This window comes from Heloderma suspectum, chromosome 4, assembly GCF_057233095.1.
Source record: "Heloderma suspectum isolate Gila_16-S chromosome 4, 16-S_ref, whole genome shotgun sequence".
NCBI classification, from domain to species: domain Eukaryota; kingdom Metazoa; phylum Chordata; class Lepidosauria; order Squamata; family Helodermatidae; genus Heloderma; species Heloderma suspectum.
The window spans coordinates 241573848-241593891 of record NC_139461.1 but is presented as its reverse complement, the minus strand read 5'-3'; the positions used below and the strand labels follow the sequence as shown (position 1 = coordinate 241593891).

Genomic DNA, 20044 nt, shown 5'->3' with positions numbered 1-20044 from the left:
TGGAAAAGAGTGTTTGCGATGATCAGCGTGTTCTCTTGGCAAAACTCTATTAGCTTTTGTCCTGCTTCATTTTGTACACCAAGGCCATGCCTGCCTGTTATCCCGGTGATTTCTTGACTTCCTACTTTAGCATTCCAATCCCCTATGATGAAGAGGACATCTTTTTTTGGTGTTAGTTCTAGAAGGTGTTGTAGGTCTTCATAGAACCGATCAACCTCAGCTTCTTCGGCCTCAGTGGTTGGGGCATAGACTTGAATTACTGTGATGTTGAATGGTTTGCCTTGGATTCGTACTGAGATCATTCTATCATTTTTAAGATTGTACCCCAGTACTGCTTTTCCCACCCTTTTGTTGACTATGAGTGCTACTCCATTTCTTCTAAGGGATTCTTGCCCACAATAGTAGATATGATGGTCACCTGAATTAAATTCGCCCATGCCTGTCCATTTTAGTTCTCTGATTCCCAAGATGTCGATGTTCAATCTTGCCATCTCATGTTTGACCACCTCCAGCTTACCTTGATTCATTGATCTGACATTCCAGGTTCCTAAACAATATTGCTCTTTACAGCATCGGATTTTCTTTTCACCACCAGACACATCCACAGCTGAGTGTCCTTTCGGGTTTGGCCCAGCCGCTTCACTCTTTCTGGCGCTACTTGGAAATACCCTCTGCTCTTCCCCAGTAGCATATTGGACACCTTCCGACCTGAGGGGCTCATCTTCCGGCGTCATCTCTTTTAGCCTTGTGATACGTTCCATTGGGTTTTCTTGGCAAGAATACTGGAGTGGGTTGCCATTTCCTTCTCCAGTGGACCACATTTTGTCAGAACTCTCTGCCATGACCTGTCCGTCTTGGGTGGCCCTGCACGGCATAGCTTATGGCTTCACTGAGTTACGCAAGCCCCTTCGCCACAACAAGGCAGTGATTCCCCCAATGGCCAATGCAAAGAGCAGCTCCTAAGCAGCACTTTTCATCAAGACCACCACAGGAAGCAAAAGAAGGAACTCCCCCCACCCCACCTGCTGCAGTCCCAAGAAACATCAGTCCACCTGCCTCTGCCAGCAGCTGCTATTGGCATTTTTAAACAGGCCCATTACATGCAAAGATGCATTCGCTTGACCCTGGCCCTGGAAAGGAGAAGTGCTATCTGTTTTAGATCAGTGTGTGGGAGCAGGGGAGATCACCAGCAAGATGCAAAGGCCAGCATTTTGATACGTTTTCAAGATTAAATTGCAAAAGTGCAGGTATATTTTAAGAACACTTAAACTATTTATTAAACTAGTTATTATTTCATAACTATTTATTTCTTTACATTTACATTCTGCCTTTCTACCCCAAAAATGGTGCTCAAGGAGGATAACAATAAAGTACAGATTAAAAACAAAATCTTAATAAAAAATAACATAAAAACAAATAATTAAGACCACAATTAAAGACACAACAATAAAAGACATGAACAGCATCCAACCAATTAAAAAAACCTTCAGCAAGCAACACACCAGGTTATATGCCAAAGACCTGCCCAAATAAACCTGACTTTGCCTACTGGCAGTAGGACAACAGAAGGGGGGGGCAACCTAGCATCCCTTGGCAGGGAGTTCTAGAGCCTGGGAGCAGCCACTGAGAAGGCCCTCACTTACGTCCCCACCAAATGTGCGGGGGACACAAATGAACCTGATCTTTACCTCTGAAAGATCAGGTTTGTAGTGTGCGGTTACTCCTAGATCCATCACTGTCACTGGAGGCCCAAGTGGCCACAGTGGCTCAGAGAGCCTTTTACCAGCTTCAGATGGTTCACCAGCTACAGCTTCTCCTGGACAGGGATAGCTTGGCCATGGTGGTAGAGGCATTAGTAACCTCAAGGCTGGATTACTGCAATGCACTGTATGTGGGGCTGCCCTTGAGGCTGGTGTAGAAGCTGGAGCTAGTGCAGAATGCAGCAGCTTGGCTGTTGTCAGGAGGTGCGCCTTTTCAGCATGTAACTCCTTTGCTGAGGGAACTGCACTGGCTGCCTATTTGCTACCGGGCCAGGTTTAAGGTATTAGTGCTAGTGTACAAAGCCCTAAACAACTTGGGACCAGGATACCTGAGAGAAAGCCCTCTCCTTTACCAGCATGCCTGATCACTGAGGTCATCAGAAGGCTTGTCCTTGGTGGTTCCACTTGGACCCATGGCCCAGCTGGGGTCCACCAGGAAAAGAGTCTTCAGTGTGGTGGCCCCCTTCCTGTGGAATTCCCTGCCTTTGGAGGTCATGCAGGTGCCAATGTTGTGTTGCGTTTGGCACTTCCTGAATATTTCAAGAGGCCTTCCTTGAGTGACCAGCCATGATTTATTAAGTTCAGAATCTGTTTCTTTTAAAATGTTTCAATTGTTTTAATATGGTGTTTTATTCTTTTATCTTATTGTTCCCTGCTCTGAAATCTTTGATCTGGAGCAGTATATAAATATTGAAAATAAATAAATAAAATGTGCCTCCGATGGTGGTGGGACCCAGTGAAGGGCCTCCCCTGAAGATCTTAAAACTATAGCAATGTTGTATCAACATACTGTAGGTCAGACATTTTTAATTTTTTATACTAAAGAGATGTGTACGTTTGGCATGCATATTTAGTGCATGGGCCCATTTAATCGTTTATACTAATAGTCACTCACTGTGTAGAACCAGCAAGTTGCCCAGAAATACAGGTGCTTCTAAGAAATAATTACATGTGGTCTGCAGCACTGTCTGTGTGCATGTGCATGCATGTGTGGGAAAGAGACAGACAGAAAGACAGACTTCTCTAAATTGAAGAGGCTAGAAAGCACCACTATGTTTGCAGCATGAGGACTGTGTCAGATGTTTCATTCTCTGGCCCTGCTTATTCAAGCATCCCCAACTGCACATACAGTGCTTAGGCACATACAATTTGTACATGTATTGGCTCGTTCAAACAAAACATTATGCCAAATAGGCATAGGGCAGCAAGTGTGGGGTCAGCAGGCATGGGGTGGCTGTGATCCTGCATTTTCCTTTACATGTATTCAGAGTAGTGGTCTTTTCCTACATAACATAAATAGTTAGCTATGGCGCTTGCTACAATAAATGCTGATTCACTGTATAATTATACACTGTTGATTTATTTATGTAATGCTAATTAGGCACACATATACGAGTCTATGGACAAATAGATTCACTGCTGTAAGATACTAGTTTTAGATGCATTTTTGTAATTGGCTCTCAGCCTATATAGCCAAATGCAGCAACTTCTGAATGTTAAAGGCACCACTCCTACTAGCCAGCACTGTGGTTCTGGGAACACTAGGAATACTTGTCTCAGGACAAGAGGGAATAGCATTAAATGATGGGCTTGAAAACCAATTGGCACTCTCTGGTATTATTTGAGTAGTGAAGAACCCAGCTCCATTAGCTCAGTGCTCCTTTCTGACGTCAAACTTTCAGAATCAATTTTGTAAACTGCATGGAAATCCTCCAGTTTGCAGAGAAATGAAGTGTATTACAAACCACCTATTTTCAGCTTCAAATAAAACACCACACATACTTTTATATTCACTGTATTCTTTTAGATGCCAAGTTAAGACCTCCTGACAGGCTTTTAATTTCTAATCTGGTACTCTGATTATTAAACTGACTCTTCAATATTTCTTTAATGTTTTAATATTTTTTATATTTTCATTGTAGTATTTATTGGGCAGTATCGAATGGTGTCATTCTGCAAACTCAAATAGCGCTAGTGGAGGTCCATGGAAATGTTCCATTGTGCAACCACTTGCACCCCTGTGCTTGAGTAAAAGTAGCTTTAGATTCCTCTTGCACATAATTTGGAACCTAGTTTCTACTAGGGCAATGTTATTTGCACTAGTAAAATGACACAGTTGGATACTGCCCATTGTTTTGATGGTTATTTTATTGTTGTTTTGGTTTGGGGTTGTTGTTTTTTAATGATTGTAAACTACCTCAAGGGCATCTGCCAGTTGGGCAGGATATTAATTAATTATTGTTTTGTGCTCACCACTCCACTATAGACAAAGAGTCCTAGGGGTATCAGTATAGACTCCGAGGGCTAGAAAGGAAAGACACTTCAATTCAAGTGTCAGCCTAGTCCAACCATATTAGCTAGCACCATCTGAAGTAATCTCAGAGCTATTTCAGCCAAGACAAATTTCCTACATAGCTATCACTTCTGTTGCCACATAAGAAACTCCACACATCTTGCATGGATACAATTAGGTATGATCAGCACATACTGCTATATGTACATGTGGCAGAAAGCCTCAATTATTTCACATAGAGAAATAGGTGCATCATAGGTCCATTGAGTAGAGGTTGGACTAGATGACCCTCACATTCCCTTCCAACTCTATGATTTTATGTGTGATTCTATGTGTTCTTTCATCAGACATAAAAGGGCACATGCAGTGGAAATAAAATTCATCTTGTGTGAGCCCTTAGTCCTGCTTGAATTGCAAGAAGAGAGAAAGAAGCCAGATATCCCAGAGCAGAAGAAATCAGAAGAGGATAACCCACCTTGGTGTACCCACCAACTTTCCCCACCTTCTAGATGTTGGTTGGTTTGTTCCTTGCATTTGCAGCATCATTTTGCTCTTACAAGAAGTCTGTAGAAAGTGATGCAGAAAGTCTGATAAGTGTATCTGAAACACTTGACAGTAGAGAGCAAGTTGCAACAAGTAATTAAAAGAAAATTAAAGTTTTGCTTATGAGGCTTCAAATTAATTATTGCCTTCCTCCAAAGATGCCTTCACTCACATGCACCACAGAGTTTATCTAGTTAGCTGTCTGGGAGGGGACATGATGACACTAGATGCTGTAAAGGGGCCCAGAGTGGCCAGACAAATGCTTAGCTTTAATGATATTCACAGTGGAAGCCATGAATTAACTAGTGCACCTCAGAGGGGCACTACCTGGCTGCTTTACTCTCTGCCATCTAATCAAGTAACTGACATAACATCATCTCAACAATGATATCACAGACAGATTCAGCTGCCCAAAGGAAAACAACTACACTCCTTTAGCACAGGGGAGATTAAAAGCAGATCAAATTCAGATGAGGCTTCCCAGTTTTGATGGTGGTGCTACAGCTGCCCCCAACTTCCTCCCTCTTAAAAAAATCAACAATAGGTAGACAGTTTTCCAGGGAACCACAGGAATCCAGAAATAAAGCACGCTACACCCCATTTACAGCTTTAACTTCCCTACAATACAGCTCTCTGTTCTAGGAGATTGACCAACTATTACTTTCTCTCTCCCTCTCCCCTCTGGAGTCTACATCCCTTTCATGCAGAACATTTTGCACTGCTTATTCTGCATATTTTCCATGATGCTCCCACAAATTATTTCAATGTACTGCAGTTCTCTTCCCATCATTTTGAACCCTCTAGGGCCCAAGTTGGGCTAAAACTGTAAAGGTTATACCCCCAAACTCTTATACAGACCATATGCAACATTCAGTTTTAGGGCTGTTCCTTTTAATGTGTCCTACCAAACTGTAGGAAATCTTGTGGCAAACTTTTAATGCAAGATCCAGAGGTATCTGTATTGCTATTGCCTACAAAAGCAATGCAGAAATTGCATAGTCTCAGGGACGGGGGATTTCCAAGCAATTCATTTTCTAAGCATTTCTTTCCAATTCGCCTCACAGGCTATGAATCAAAGTAACTGATTACAGGTAACACTGCTTCTATTTGTTTGTTGAATTTTCAGGTACCCCTGTGGCCCTGTGTATTCCAGTAACATATCACACAACATAGAAACTGCCTGGAACCTCCTGAGCAGTGAGAGAGAGGTGGACAGATCTCAACATTGCAACAGGGCTAATTAGCATCAACATGAGCATTGTTACTCATTTCAGAATTCATTGTGCAAAGAATCTCAAGTTTCATTACTCTTTCTTTTTTTAAAACAAGGAAGTTTCTAGTGCTTAGGCTACAAAGATGAGCTTGAATGTATTAGTCAATGCCTGGTAAAATCTCAAAAGCCAGAGAAAGCTCTAAACAAGATCTTCATTGGACCAAGAGCAAGGGTTCAATATATTCCTTTGAATCCACCCCACTTCCCACCATGATTAGCAGCTGCAAAAATAAAAATAAATGAAAATAGTAAATATATGCAAACTTGCCTAATGTATACGTTTTTGTAGAATCCCCCTTTTCTGGGTGCTGAACTGGGTACAGGATTTTTATTTATTTCAAGTGCATACACAAACACAGCTCTTGCTCAGAGTCAGTCCCTTCAAAATGCATGAGAAGGAAACCTTCAGGAACATGGTAGCTTGTGGCCATCTAGCAAAGCTAAAGCCTCCATCAGGCAAATAAAACATTCCCCCCTAGAGTAGAGCATTTCACATGTACTAGTTTATACAAAAGGACAGGTTGCAAAGCGGCTTATCGCTCATTTCATGCCTGTTGGGCTGTGATGTCTGATCACATTTAGTGTACAGTGACAATTCAGTTCTGGCAGGGAGAGTGAATTTTTTTTAGCTCTGGTATGTTGAGATCAGCTGTTGTTGTTGTTGTTGTTGTTGTTGTTATTATTATTACAGCAATAAGGCACTTTTGAGCCGACAAGGCTGTGCATGGGGAGATGCTTTTCTGGGCTGGAAGACAGAAAAGGCACTCCAGTGTTGGCATTAATCAAACTCTACACAGAGAGAAACTCCCCATGACACAGCATCACTTTTCCTCCTTTCCAAAAGATGAAATGAAGGAGCAATATATCCTTTCTACAATGAGTTCCCCCATCAATGAAAGCCAAATCGATTCCTGCAACAGGAGGGGGGGGCGCACCTCCACCCTGAAACAGAAACCACCTGCGGATGTTTCAAATGAGATGCAGTGCTGTCCAAAAGGGACAAGTCCATTAGGAGGAACAGGAATTTAATTACACCGTATTTTTTATCAGCAGTTTGAGTTGCGGATTGAGAGACACAGCACCAAAAGGGCCATCAAGGAAGGCAGATTACCAGAAATTAGACCTTTTCATGCATCAGACTGACAGCTGTGGGAACCTGAGGGAGGATACTTGTTGCTGCACTGTAATGTGAGGGTCTGGGAAGCAGCAGAGGTAAGAGATAACAACAAAATGAGGGTATTGCAGAGGAACCAGAGCTTGCTCAACATCTCTCAGGAGGACTACGTAGAATGATGGCAGGAGCACAGCCACATCCGTGTCTTGGTGCCTCTCCTTAAGGCAGCCTTGCCCAGACATTTGAGCAGTGAAGGCTGGTGGCTCCCATGTCAGTGGGGTGGTGAATCCACTCTGGGTTTCAGTCAGAACCAGATGGAACTTTAAAGGAACTCCTTTAGAATTCTGACTGGTTCAGACTGAAACCCAGAGTGGATTCACTGCCCCTCCCACTGACTTGGGAGCCACCAGCATCCGCTGCATTTGAGACCTGGGGGCCATGAGGCTTGGGGAATTAAAAATGGCTCCCATCAACCTTGCGCTCAGAAAGATGCTCCTGAGTTTTCTCAATTAGCACCCAGAACAGTGGGCAGCAGGCATGCTCCTTGCTGTGGCTCAACAGTAGAGCACATGTTTTGCATGCAAGAGATCCCAGGTTCAATCCTGGGCATCTCCACGTAAGGCTGGAAAAAGTCCTGCCTGAAATCCTGGAGAGCCCCTGTGAGTCATTGTTAATAACACTGGGCTAGATGGATCAATAAGGCAGCTTTCTGTGTCCCTATGTTCCTAACTGTAGCATAGCCCAACTAATATTCCCCCCAGTGTCCTGTCACTCTTTTACCTAGCCTTTCCCAACCTGGCACCTTCCAGATGTGTTGAACTGCAACTCCCAACAGTCCCAGCCAGCATAGCCTAGCTGGGAATGTTAGGAGTTGCAGTCCAACACATCTGGAGGGCACCAAGTCAGAAAAGGCTGCTTTTACCTATAAGAACATAAGAAGAGTCATGCTCAATCAGACCAAAGGCCTATCTAGGCGAGCACTCTGTTTGGGCAGTGGCCAGCCAGATGCACATGGGAAGCCCACAAGCAGGACATGAGTGGAACAAGACCCTCCTGCTTGCACTGTCCAGTCTCTGGTATACAGAGCTCAGGGATGGGACCATGCTTTCTGGACAAGGGTAATGTGTCTGGGATTTCTGGTTGTAGTTCTCTCTTCCTCCCTCCCTTGGGCTGATGTCACTGGCCTTATATGAGCAAAGAGGAAGATCAGTGCTGCCATGGGCTTTCCTTGCTTTGACACAGGCATAAAATGTGGCATGCTTTGGAACGATGGACAAATTGGAATGGGTTCAGAGGAGGGCAACCAAGATGGTCAGAGGTATGGAAAACAAGTCCTAAGAGGAACAGTTGAAGGAACTGGGGTACGTTTGGCCTGGGGAAGAGAAGACAGATGGGAGATGTGATAGGACTCTTGAAATACCTGAAGGGCTGTCCCATGGAAGAGGGCAAAGATTTGTTCTCTGCTGTCTCAGAGTGCAGGGCCACATGTAAGGGAGGATAGATTTTGACTGGACGTTAAGAGAAATGTCTTGGTGGCAAGAGCAGTTTGATATTGGAACCAATTACTGGACCGGGGGGAGGGGAGGCTTTGCCCTGCTGGAGTTCTTCAAGCAGAAGCTCCTGTTCTAGCTCTGGATTTCTTACCCTGAGCAAGGAGTTGGACTAGATTGGGGGCTCGATTCCGTTGTGGATTTCTCCACCATCCCTATGCACAGCTGCAGTGTTTTTACTGCAGTCCATTCTGTGTGTATGCGTGACCTGTCACAGTACACGATGTAACATAAACATTTTAAAAGCACATTTGAGCCTCTCTCACAACATTTGTGCCACCTGTTATTGTTGTTAAGGCAACACACAAACCCCCACACAGAAGATACTGCAATTGTATGTTTTAGCCAATGTCGTTCCTACAATTGTGTTACAGAAAGGAAATGCGCTTAGGCCTCTTGTGCGTAAATGCCTAAGGCTTCACATGGATGTGTGTGGTGGCTTCATGTGTAGCATAATGTACGTGTGTGTAATGAATGCTATGCTCTATGAATGCAAATGTATGCATGTTGCACCACCCACCAAATGGAGATCTGCCCCTGAATAAAAGACAGGTGGAGGTATTTGGTGCCATTTTTAAGTTACATTCGCCAAGACTAGATGTGTGTTTTTCATCTTTCACCTGCTATGCCAGTAAGCCAGATGGCCTGGAGCAAAGCACTGCTAGGGGCATGTTACACTAATGTTGCACACATCTACATTATTTCTTGTATTCCTTCAGGAACAATTCAAGGGACTATTCATAAGCCCTAAACAGCCCAGAATACCGAATGTCTACCAAATGTCTACCTTTGAATGAGAGCGCCCTCTTGAGGCATCAAGTCCATGCATCAAGTAAGAGAAAAGTTTTCTCCTGCAACCAAAGGAGTTTCCAAAGTGAAATAGGATTTATGAGGCTTGGAGCCACATCCAATAAGTTCTCAGTAGAACTCCTCATCCTCCCTGGAGATTTGACCGAATTTCTATATGTCTGGTTTTGGGATCCAGCAGAGTAGCCAGTGGTGAGGTTTTGGTTTGTTGTTTGCTTGTTTTCTGTTAAGCTTTAACTGTTTTTATTCAGTTTTCAGCCAGATATTCGATATTTGCTTTGTGTCCTTGGGATGGTGCAAGGCCATTCATTTGAATAAATGAAAAGGACGGTCATGAGAGTCTACCCACAACTTGCACTTCCCTAGATTCTGTAGCTTTTCAAAATATACACCCGCTCTTTCTACTCATGTGTGCTCACGGCCACACATGCAAAATGCGCCACCAAAAACAGAGGACAAAAGATGACACAGATTTGCATGGCATTTGCATATGCTAATTTGTATCTAGACACACAGATTGAGAAAGAATTACAATAAACCAATTAGAGATACATCTCACCATAGCTGGGAAGACTGCACCAGCTGCTAATTGTTGATGGGCAACTTCAAGGCCCCTGCTGCTCTCCCTTCTTAGGCTTCTTTAAGCTAGGCTTAGACTGGACAGCCCTTCAAGTACAGGATAACTTCAAATAGAGGACTATCCTCTGTAAAGAGGAACACACGGCCAGCCTAACTCAATTAAGATACTCCAGTAGAAGCAAGATTAAAATCAGGTCCCAAATATTTTCTTCCTGAACAATGAACTGCGGCTCAGTGGAAGCTAGGAAGAGGGGGAAAGTCTATCACAAGATTCCAGAGCATTTGGGCTGTGAGGTCAGCACAGAAGAATAACAGGCCCATGCCAAGAAATAACAAAACGATAGCATGGGAAGCAAAGAAGTAGCTCTTGTAAGAAGGAGCCCTTCTGTTTGTATAATGGCCAGTCTAGATCCAGCCCATTGTTTCCAGAGGAAAAGGCTTTAAAGGGGGGGGGGGGGCTTGTACAGAACAACTGCTCAAATTGTATGCTTTTATAACAAAGCCATAGTGATGTTCTTGCCAAAAGCAAGTGTGGAATAGAACTGCCACCTTTTCAGACAACCTACACAGTTTTATCTATCGACTTAAAGATTTCACATTGCCTATCCTGCATGTGCATACAAAACAGCCCTAAATTCTGCTATTTTTGGAAAAGATAGCCTGCATCTGGAAGGAAGGGCCGCATTCTAGCTGTGGAGAAGGGCAAAACAGCTGCCTCCATTAGAATGATTCTGGTCCTACATCTCCCACAGGAAACTGCACATGTGACTTCCTGCAAACATCTTTCAGAAGAGCCCTTTGGGTAAAATCCAACAAGTCCTGTTTAGAGTAGACCCACTGAAATGACTAACTTAAGTCCCATTCATTTCAATTGGTGTACTCTAAGTAAGACGTAAGTTGGATTTTATCAATTGTTTCCTGATTTCCTTTACTCCTCCATGTTAACACTTGCAAATTGCGAATTTTGCCTCAAATTGTGAATCCTTCTCCATAACCAACCACATGTATGTAAGGGCACTCATGCTCACCAATTTTGGGCTGGCATTTGCTTCTACCTTCAAGGACTACTTTTCATTTAAGCTTTTGTTATTCATTTATGCTGTTATAATTTGTTGCTCTTTAAAGTGCCATACTTTAATCACCCCTTTCTGAACACACACAATGCACATGATTTTCTGTATATTCTGCTGTGCTTAGCTTTACTTCTGATCTTTGAGTGCTTGATGCTGGGAAAGACTGAAGGCAAAAGGAGAAGGGGACGGCAGAGGATGAGATGGCTGGATAGCATCACTGATGCAATGAATATGGACTTGAGCACACCACGGGAGAGAGTGGAGGACAGGAAGGCCTGGCGTGCTATGGTCCATGGGGTCACGAAGAGTCGGACACGACTGAACAACTGAACAACAACAACGATGCTATCTTTTAACTTTGCCAATGTCTTTTGGATGTATTATTCTAATTCCCCAGATGTATGATTTTTTATTCATTTTAAGTCTTCTTTAATAAAACAAATCATTGCTTTCAAGGACTTGCCTGTGTTTTCCAACTCTCTTGTTTGGGGTATGAGGTTTTCCTACATGCCCAGAGTTCAAAGCCAAAAGATCCCTCATATGTGTGCTTTACATGGATGCTCACACACATCCATGTAAATTAGAGCATACATCTTAACAGCATGTACAACAATTAACATATACAAATGCATACATATCATGACGTTGCCCATTATTTCTCACCTTACAAACCTAAAAAATTACGTGAGGAAGGGGCCTATAAATCATCACCCGTATATTTCTGTGGAGGATATTTTCCTTCCAACGGACTGCAACCAAAGGAGTTTCCCAAGTGAAATAGGATTTATGAGGCTTGCAGCCACATCCAGTAAGTTTCCGTGTTGGTCAGTAAATGCTGGATAGGCAAGGGCAGTCCGCTAATGTCAGTGGCCCGCGTCAGAGATGCAATGTGTACTATACCACACTGGAAGATTATTGTTGTTGTTAATACTATTATTAGTATAGAGTATACTATATATAGTATACATGGCCGATAGCCATGCTGGATGAGAATGATGGAAGTGGCAGTCCAACACATTTGGAGGGCCCCTGATTGATGAGGCTAGTCTACTAAAATTGGACCTCCCCCCACTTTCCTTCACAGGCGAGCTTGACATTGCTGTAAACCTACTCAACACTGAGTGTTGGGAAGCGGCTGGAGGCTTATGCTGCTTTCTTGGCATGGCGGGGAAGATGGCTGGTGGCAGTCTGCCTTCCTCCATCCCAAGCTGGGAACAGAAAAGGGGCAAGATAAAGGCCCATGCACAGTTGGTGTTCAGCTGGTTCGCGCGATCAAACAACCCATCATCAAAAAACCATGGGTTGAGTGAGTGTGTGAGCTGGTTCTCATGCACTTGCCCGTTTTCACTTTGCTAAATAACCCAGGAACACCCCATTCCTGTTGTGACATGAGCACTTGGCAATCTCATGTCATGACATGTCACGAAACCTGGCACTCTCGTGACACAAAAATTCTGGGTTGTTTAGCAAAGCAAAAGTGATGAGCACACAGGAAGCAACACACTCACTCACTCGGGTGCGGCCATGACTAACTATGGGTTCTTTAATCCATAGTTAACCATTACGTGTGAACCAGGTCATAGAGTTGCTAACCAAATTGGAGGGAAACCTGATTGGTTTCTGCTTTGGGACCCATTGCTAGAAACATAAAGAGGTGTGGCTGTTTCCCACCTCCTCAGCCTTGTTGTAATAAATTGCCTAGCTTCCAAAAAAGGGCAGAGACACCCAACTTCTTTTGAAGAAAGGCAGCCATTTACTGAGGATAACAAGTGGTGGAGGTGGCTGACGAGCTCGCCACAGCCAATTTCCTCCCACTGAACTCATCAACTGAACAGCTGCATCCCCAGGGCTTCCAAACACCTTATCCAGAGAATTGCCAGTCCTCACAGGGAGAGGAAATTCATTTATTTTTCCCATAGGAGTAAATAGCATCCCTTCACTTATCAAGGTTTACAAGGGAAAAGTAAAGGTTTACACTCAAGGACACTATTGGGGTAGGAGCTAAGCCTCTGCCTCTGCAGATCCTTGTGTCTAGAACTGGATCTGGTTACCCTCTTCCCTGCTGTGGACCATATTGCCGCTGATGTACTTCATCTCGTAGTACATCAATGGGAAGCGTTTCGCGCCCTGGTTTCCCTTTCCTGGTCAATTTAGAGTGTTACAAAGTGGTGGATGCAACTTTTAATGATATAGTTATTAATTCAGAAGTAGTTAACCATTCATATCCACTGCAAATCAGCCGGAATACACTTACTGATATGGAATGCATATGGGTATTTCCAAGCAGACTGCAAAGCTGTGAGATTTTTAACTTAGCATGTGGGAGTGATTATGGAAGGTCAGCCCATTTGCCATTGCTTTCACATTTCATCAGTTGGGGCTCACCCAGCCCTTGTCCTTATGTCAGAAAGCTAGGTGCCTCTGCCTATTTTACACATGAAAAAAGAAGAGTGACTTGTTGCATTGATTCCAGCAATGAACCCAGGGATCTTAACTTGCATTCATCCTGCTTTCTGCAGCTACTGGGATGGTGTGTCACAGATGTCATGATGGAACCTGGTGACATCACAAAACCATGTGGTGAGCAGTTTGGTGTTTCCATTGGAAGGCCTGCTTGAAGTCAGGGCCCAGGGCTCGAGCTGGATCTCTGGAAGTCCAAGGCGAGGAGATGAAGTACTCAGAGCTGGTAACACCTAAAAACATGGTGTCTGCCGCTACGGGAGCTGGTGCAATCTTCCTGATGGCCAAGACCATCATGGCAGGGATCAAGTGCCCTCCCTACAACCCACAGCCACCTACCTTAGTGACCAGTGAGTGAACGTGGGGATTCAGGGAGATGGTGAAGCATTCCCATAGCTTGTTACTGTATTCTAGGAGTGGTCATCACCATGCAACAAGCTATTCAGATGTGGGTATATCCACATACAGGACTCCATGTGGCCCTGGTTGAACCCTCAACTGTCAAACTGAGAGCATGGAGGGAACTGTATGTATGTATGTACACACACACATACATACATACATATATATATATATTCTCCAAATCACCTTCCCCAAGCTGTTACTCCCCAGATGCTTTGGACTTTAACTCCCATCAGCCCCAGCCAGCACAGCCAATAGGCAGTCCAAAATATCTGGAGGGCATCAGGTTGAGGAAGGCTTCTCCAAATGAATATGTGGGAATATATACTTCTGCCAAATTCCAGGTCATTTGCCCTATTTCATGTTGCCATGTGGTGTTAGTCAGCCATAAATCAGGCTCTTGGATATCTATCAAAGATTGATTCAGCACAGACAGGAAGTGCCTTTTCCCCATCCAAACTGGGCCAGAAGTTTTCACTGTCTTAATCCCAAAAGTCTGCCAAGAAGGGATATCCTTGTGTTTCCTTATTAGCATCACTGACCCATACATCCTGTCTCGGTCTCTGCTGTGTTCTTTGACTTGTTGAGTTGTTCCTTTTGGAGTCTGCATTGTCTTCTAAGGCCTACTGTGCATATACTGAATATACACATGGTACTTTTTATCCATCTCTCTGGGATGAAGCGATTTGCCTAATTACCTGTGGACTGCTTTGAATTCAATATCAGATATCTCCAAGTATCTGTCAGGGTCCTCCTTTTGAGATGCCAAAGTTGGGGAGAGAACACTTTGTTGAAATTGGAAATGCATCAGAAAGAGTGCTTTTGAAGAAGACATGCTGTCAAAATGTTTGGGGCATTTTTTTTCAGTCTGGTCCATACTCCGTTCAATAGCAGTTTTAAGGCATATGCTCATTTCTGCCTTCCTGCCATCCTTGGGGGTGCCTCCTTCCCTTTCTGTGTTTAGGAATTTCCCAGGCACACCATAGTAAAACTACGATGGACTCTGGAGAACTCAGGGGACTCTTGGACTCTCTCAGCCTGAGGCTAGATGACTACTCCAAGAATATGGTACTCCATGGCATCACGCGGTGTGTTTATCTACTGGATACAGAGGTGAGAATCCAGAATTGCAAGATGTACAGTACACTTGTGGAAGAGCAACCCAAAGGCAATCAAGTGTGGGTAGGATAACCAGGTTTAACCCATGTAGCAAAGTGTCATGGACCAGGACCCCAAACCCTCATCCTCAGAGGACCCTGACCCGATGTCCTCTGAAGAAGAGGCTCCAGAGTTAATGGTTCAGGGAGAGAATTTGGTCATGGAAAGGCAAGGCTGCCATCTCTACAGGACCCAGTTCCCAGAAAGATTCCAGGAGTTGGCTCCCCTACATCCAAAGGAGGTTGCCTTGCCGTCTCTGGACTCTGAGGACTCCAGCCATTCCCACACTACATGCCACAGCCATTCCCACACTGTTGCAGCTGGAGGCGGCTAAAACAGACCAGGCCACTTTAAGAGATAAAGCCTGAGTCAGGAGGTAGAGCCAACCAACCTAGGAAGCCAGACTCCTGTTTGAGGCTCAGTCTTCTCTGCTCCTTGTTGGAGCAACATACAGACAACCCTGTCTGACTTCCAGCCCCAGCACCATTTGGAGCTTCCTGTGATGCTGATCTATTCCTGTCTGGCTTCCCTGTGAAAACTGACCTACTCAGACCCCTGCTAAAGATCTGAGCCTCTAGTAGAACCCGGCAGCCTAAACAACAGCAACACCCGGCAATGTGAAGTCCTCCCCATAGGTAAGGCAGCACAGGGCATTGACAGGACCCACAGCCTGAAATGATGCACAAGATAACAGATTACCAATACTACCCCTGATGGTGGCAAACCCTTACCTTTAACCATGGGCCCCAGTAATGTGGGCAGGCAGGGAATGGGGAGCTTTATTTAAAGCCCCCAAAAGGCTTATGGATGGAGTTACTGAACTCCCCCCTCCAATCTACTCCCTCTCTCTCAGGATTTTGGAGCCTGGCTTGGGAAGGGAAGGAATGACCTTGAGGGGATGGACTGCAGGGGCAGGGGGGAAGGGAGAGTGGTGGTCAGCAGGGGGAGGGTTTCACCCTCCACTTGCATGCCCATTTTGTAGTTGAAATGACACTCTAAGCACGTTACTCCATTGGAGGCAGACCCCTGTTTAAAGGTCATGTAGTTGCTGCAAAGTGAGATGCAAGCACCTCAAAAGAATAGGGATTTTGGAAGACACCGAAGCCCTATGATAATGCAGGAACCTTACTGGAGCTAAGCAAGCCTGGGTCTGGTCAGTGTGTCTTTGGGAGACTGTCTGGGAGGGAACCCTATTTATGCCACATTGAGTTCCATAGAAGAAAAGTGGGATAGAAATAAATTACACCCCCACCCCCTTAAGATTATATTGACTTATTTTAGAATGCAACATATTAACAAATAGAAGATGTTAATATTTAATTGGGCATTTTCTTTTGAACGAATGTCTGTTGTCAACCACAAATACTCTGCAACGACAAAATCAGGATGTGATCTGTTCTCCAACCATGACATTGGCTTCTGCATTCTCATTTGCGACTGCGTCATATTTTTAGGTTCTTTCCTAAGCTCATGACATCTAGAAACTTAGGGCAGAATCTGGAGTTAAGTCCCATTTATTTCTGTGCAAGAATTAAGACTGGACTACTGTAACATGCTTTACATGGGCCTGAAAACCACACAGAAACTGCAGCTAGTACAGACTGCAGGTTAGACTGATGATGACCAGTACCAGGTTTTTCGCTCCTCCTTTACACCAATCAGCCCTAATCAGCTTGGGATCAGGATACCTATTGGACCATCTCCCATATGAATCTGGCTGTGACTAACATCATCAGGAGAGACCCTCTTGTGTGCCCCACCTCTCGCTGAAGGGCGGTTAGTGTCAACAAGAGGGATTGATCAATTAGGGCATCAACCCTTTGAAACACCCTGCCTTGGGAAATCCACTTGGCCCCCTCTGTGATGACATTGTACTACCACACGTTTGTGTTGCCTGGCCTTTGGCATGAATCTTAGTGAATTCTGGTGTCTCGCTTCTTTTTGCTGTAGTCCTTTCCTTTTCCTGCTTTGTAATTTTATCTGCAACTTGTTTGCTTGCATTGCATGCTTCTGTGATTGTCTCTTTAATGTTCTTGTCTTAGCTGCCTTGAGTGGTTTGAGCTGTGAGCAAGAAAGGTGGGAAATAAGTACTCTTAATTAGGAAAGAAATGTTTAAACCCTATACATTGAAATCAATGGGCTCAGCGTAGAACTGAAAGATTACAAGGTGTTATTCAAAAGTGACTTCTATTTTTCTTTTTTTGGTGCCTCACACTTCGTTTTAGTGCCCCCATACACACACAGCACATAGTGTAACGGAGCCAGGGCTTGCAGGGTCGAAGTGCTGGGACTTTTTTTATTAGCAGGGCTGGTGATATCCTTGTCCCCTCTGAGTTTAGCTGCAATCCTCCCAGTAGTTGGAGTGGGCGGGTAGCTTTTGCAAGTAACAATATATCATTGTGTGCTATCCCTGTTGTAATGCAAAGTATTTTCTGGTGGCTTGGTCTTGAATGGGCAATTAACACCTATTCGTTTTATAAAAGGCCTGCTCCTAGTGGGGATGGGAACTGCTAAAACTGGTTTGTTGATATGGATCCACACACAACTGCCTGCATTTTTGGCCTTTCCTTGTGGGCGTGGCAATGGGGACTGTCATGATGAGTGCCTGCACTTTAAAATTTACTGCTGTGCCACTGCACACTCCCTAACTTTGTGTGCTCTGCTTTTCCAGGCATCTGCGTGTACCTATGAGGATATCAAACTAGTGGCCTCCTTCCTGGATGATCCAGACATGGGCATCAAGATTCAGACACTGCATGCCCTCAAAGCCTTCACTGGCATCTGGAAGTTTAGAATTAAAATTCAGGTGATAGTTTGCACTAAAGTCTTGTCTCAGACAAAACTAAATCCTATAATCATATTTGCCAGGCACCACGCAGCTTCAGGTTTCACACTGGAGTTCTCCTCTAGCCGCTGGCTCAGTCTCAGTGGCTTTGCCCAATGGGGAAGCTGCTGTGTGGAGGAGTCCCCCACCCACCTGTATCCCTCACTGTTATCTATGATCAGAGATAACTGTGGGAATTTCTCCTGGGGCTTGGAGTCCAAGTCCCACCATCTGAAGGGATCCAGGAAGCTCCACAGGCTGGGTGAGGAACCTCTGTAGACCAGATTAGATCCATGCACCAGAGGTTTCCCTCCCCTGACATTGCACTTCTGTGTCAGGCTTCATGCATCAAGTCAGACAAACACATGCATGCTTGCCATTTGACATCGTTCCATGTCTCATCAGTTGATGGTTTGCCGCAAAACATATGAATTGGCTCCACTGAAAAGCAATGAGTCTCTGATGATGGGAGTGCTGTGAAAGCTCTACCTGTGGGGTATTGTCTGTGATGGCTGTTTGAGACATGCAAGCAAAGTCATCACTTTCTATGTATAGATAGAGGGGCAGCCCAACCTTTCACTTTAGCAAGAGCTGCCTGCTCTTAAAATTCCTGTGTGGTGAAATCACTGCAAAGTTTTGCCTTTCATCTTTGGACAATTCGCTCTAAATACACCCCTTTTACCTGATGAGATTTGAGATATTACCATATTTGGCATGTCTTTTAATATCTTTCTAGGATGTCCAGAATTCCAGATTTATTAAATGTGCCTTCCAGGTAGATATCAGAATTCACAGTTTGTGTGAACCATTGAGAAATAACACTTACCATTCTAAACTGACGTGATGATCGTGCCTTGGAAACCATTTAAAAATAACCACAAGCACGAAAATCAAGGTTCATAGAACCATGGAGCTGGAAGCTTCTCAAGAAGCCAAATCTGTGCAAGAGTCCAGCTTCCATACAGTGTATTGCTGTGCATCACCATATGGAATCCAGACAATTCTGGCCTTTGGTTTACAACCATAAAATGCTGCTTGGCTTTTTTGCAGGAATTTATCCCCAAAGCTCTTGAAACCATCACCAGTATATGGGATAATGATGTGCACGTTGCTGGACTGCGGTTACTAAATGGGCTGCCATTGCCAGTTCACACACATGTACTGCTGAAAAAGCGCATGCCTGGCTTAATGGAGATTCTGCAGATGGGGACCACATTGGCCCAGGTACTAAGGCTCATGTTCTCCCCCCACCCCTCTTCACAGCCAAAAACTCTGAACTATCATTAGGGCATTATGTGGAAGCCATCACAGACAGACACTCCACCTGTATTGCTGATATACTCTGGGGTTTTTTCCCCTCTTCAGGTGCAGGTTCTAAAATACCTTAGCATGCTAGCCCAGAAGGAAGATCTGTTATTTGACATAATGAATTGCCAGGTAAGAACTTACTTACTTCCGCCATTGCCATTGGGAAACCTAGGAAAGGAGCAAAAGGCATGAGAAGAGGGCAAGACTAGACTTTAAAGTCCACCACAGCTTAAGGGGCTCATTGAAAGAACAGACACAAGCATATATCCTTCCTATTGCCTGGGATGTGTTCCTTATAAAAGAATAGGAAGTCAGTCACTCTCAAAGGAAGTTGAAGTCAGCCAGCCACAAGGGCAGGGCACTCATGCTTAAGCCAGCTCTACCATCTTCTTTTTGAAGACTGAACCAACTGTTCTGCCTGTTTTTTAAGGTGCACCCTGAATTCCTCAACCTCTTCCAACCTTCCCAGCCTGGGAACCTGCTCTTTGAGCTGCTGGTGTTCCTGGAACGACTTTGTGAGGGTCGCCTGACTCCCCACTACCAGTCGGTGCATTGGCAGTACAATGAGTTGTCCCTTCATGAGGTCCTCTTTGGAGATGATTCCCGCCTAGCTGACTGTCTTCTCTCCCTCATCATTCACCCTGAGGAAGGGGTGCAGATCCAGGCCTGCAGGGTCATCCTGAAACTCCAATTGAACGAGGAGGGGGAGATTACTGGCATCCGCCACTCTGACCCCATCTTCAGCAGCTTCTTCTGTGACTCCATTGTTGAATCCGCACGTTAAATCCTTGCAGAATTGAAGAGAGAATTAAATTATTTAAACCAGAATCATCAAAAGATACTAATAGTTTGGGGGGAAAGTGGTGTGGTGTACCTACTTGGTTCCAACAGTGGAAATGG

General features: G+C 44.4%; 1 protein-coding gene across 1 annotated transcript; it reads left to right on the top strand.

Moving 5' to 3' along the window:
- The first annotated feature begins 13630 nt into the window (after positions 1-13630).
- On the top strand, positions 13631-19928 carry ARMC12 (armadillo repeat containing 12). The gene is made up of 6 exons (XM_084851656.1): positions 13631-13802; positions 14819-14967; positions 17684-17818; positions 18887-19060; positions 19202-19273; positions 19575-19928. The coding sequence occupies exons 1-6, from the start codon at positions 13661-13663 to the stop codon at positions 19926-19928; spliced, it is 1026 nt and encodes a 341-aa protein (XP_084707782.1). The 5' UTR covers positions 13631-13660.
- The last annotated feature ends 116 nt before the right edge of the window (positions 19929-20044 follow it).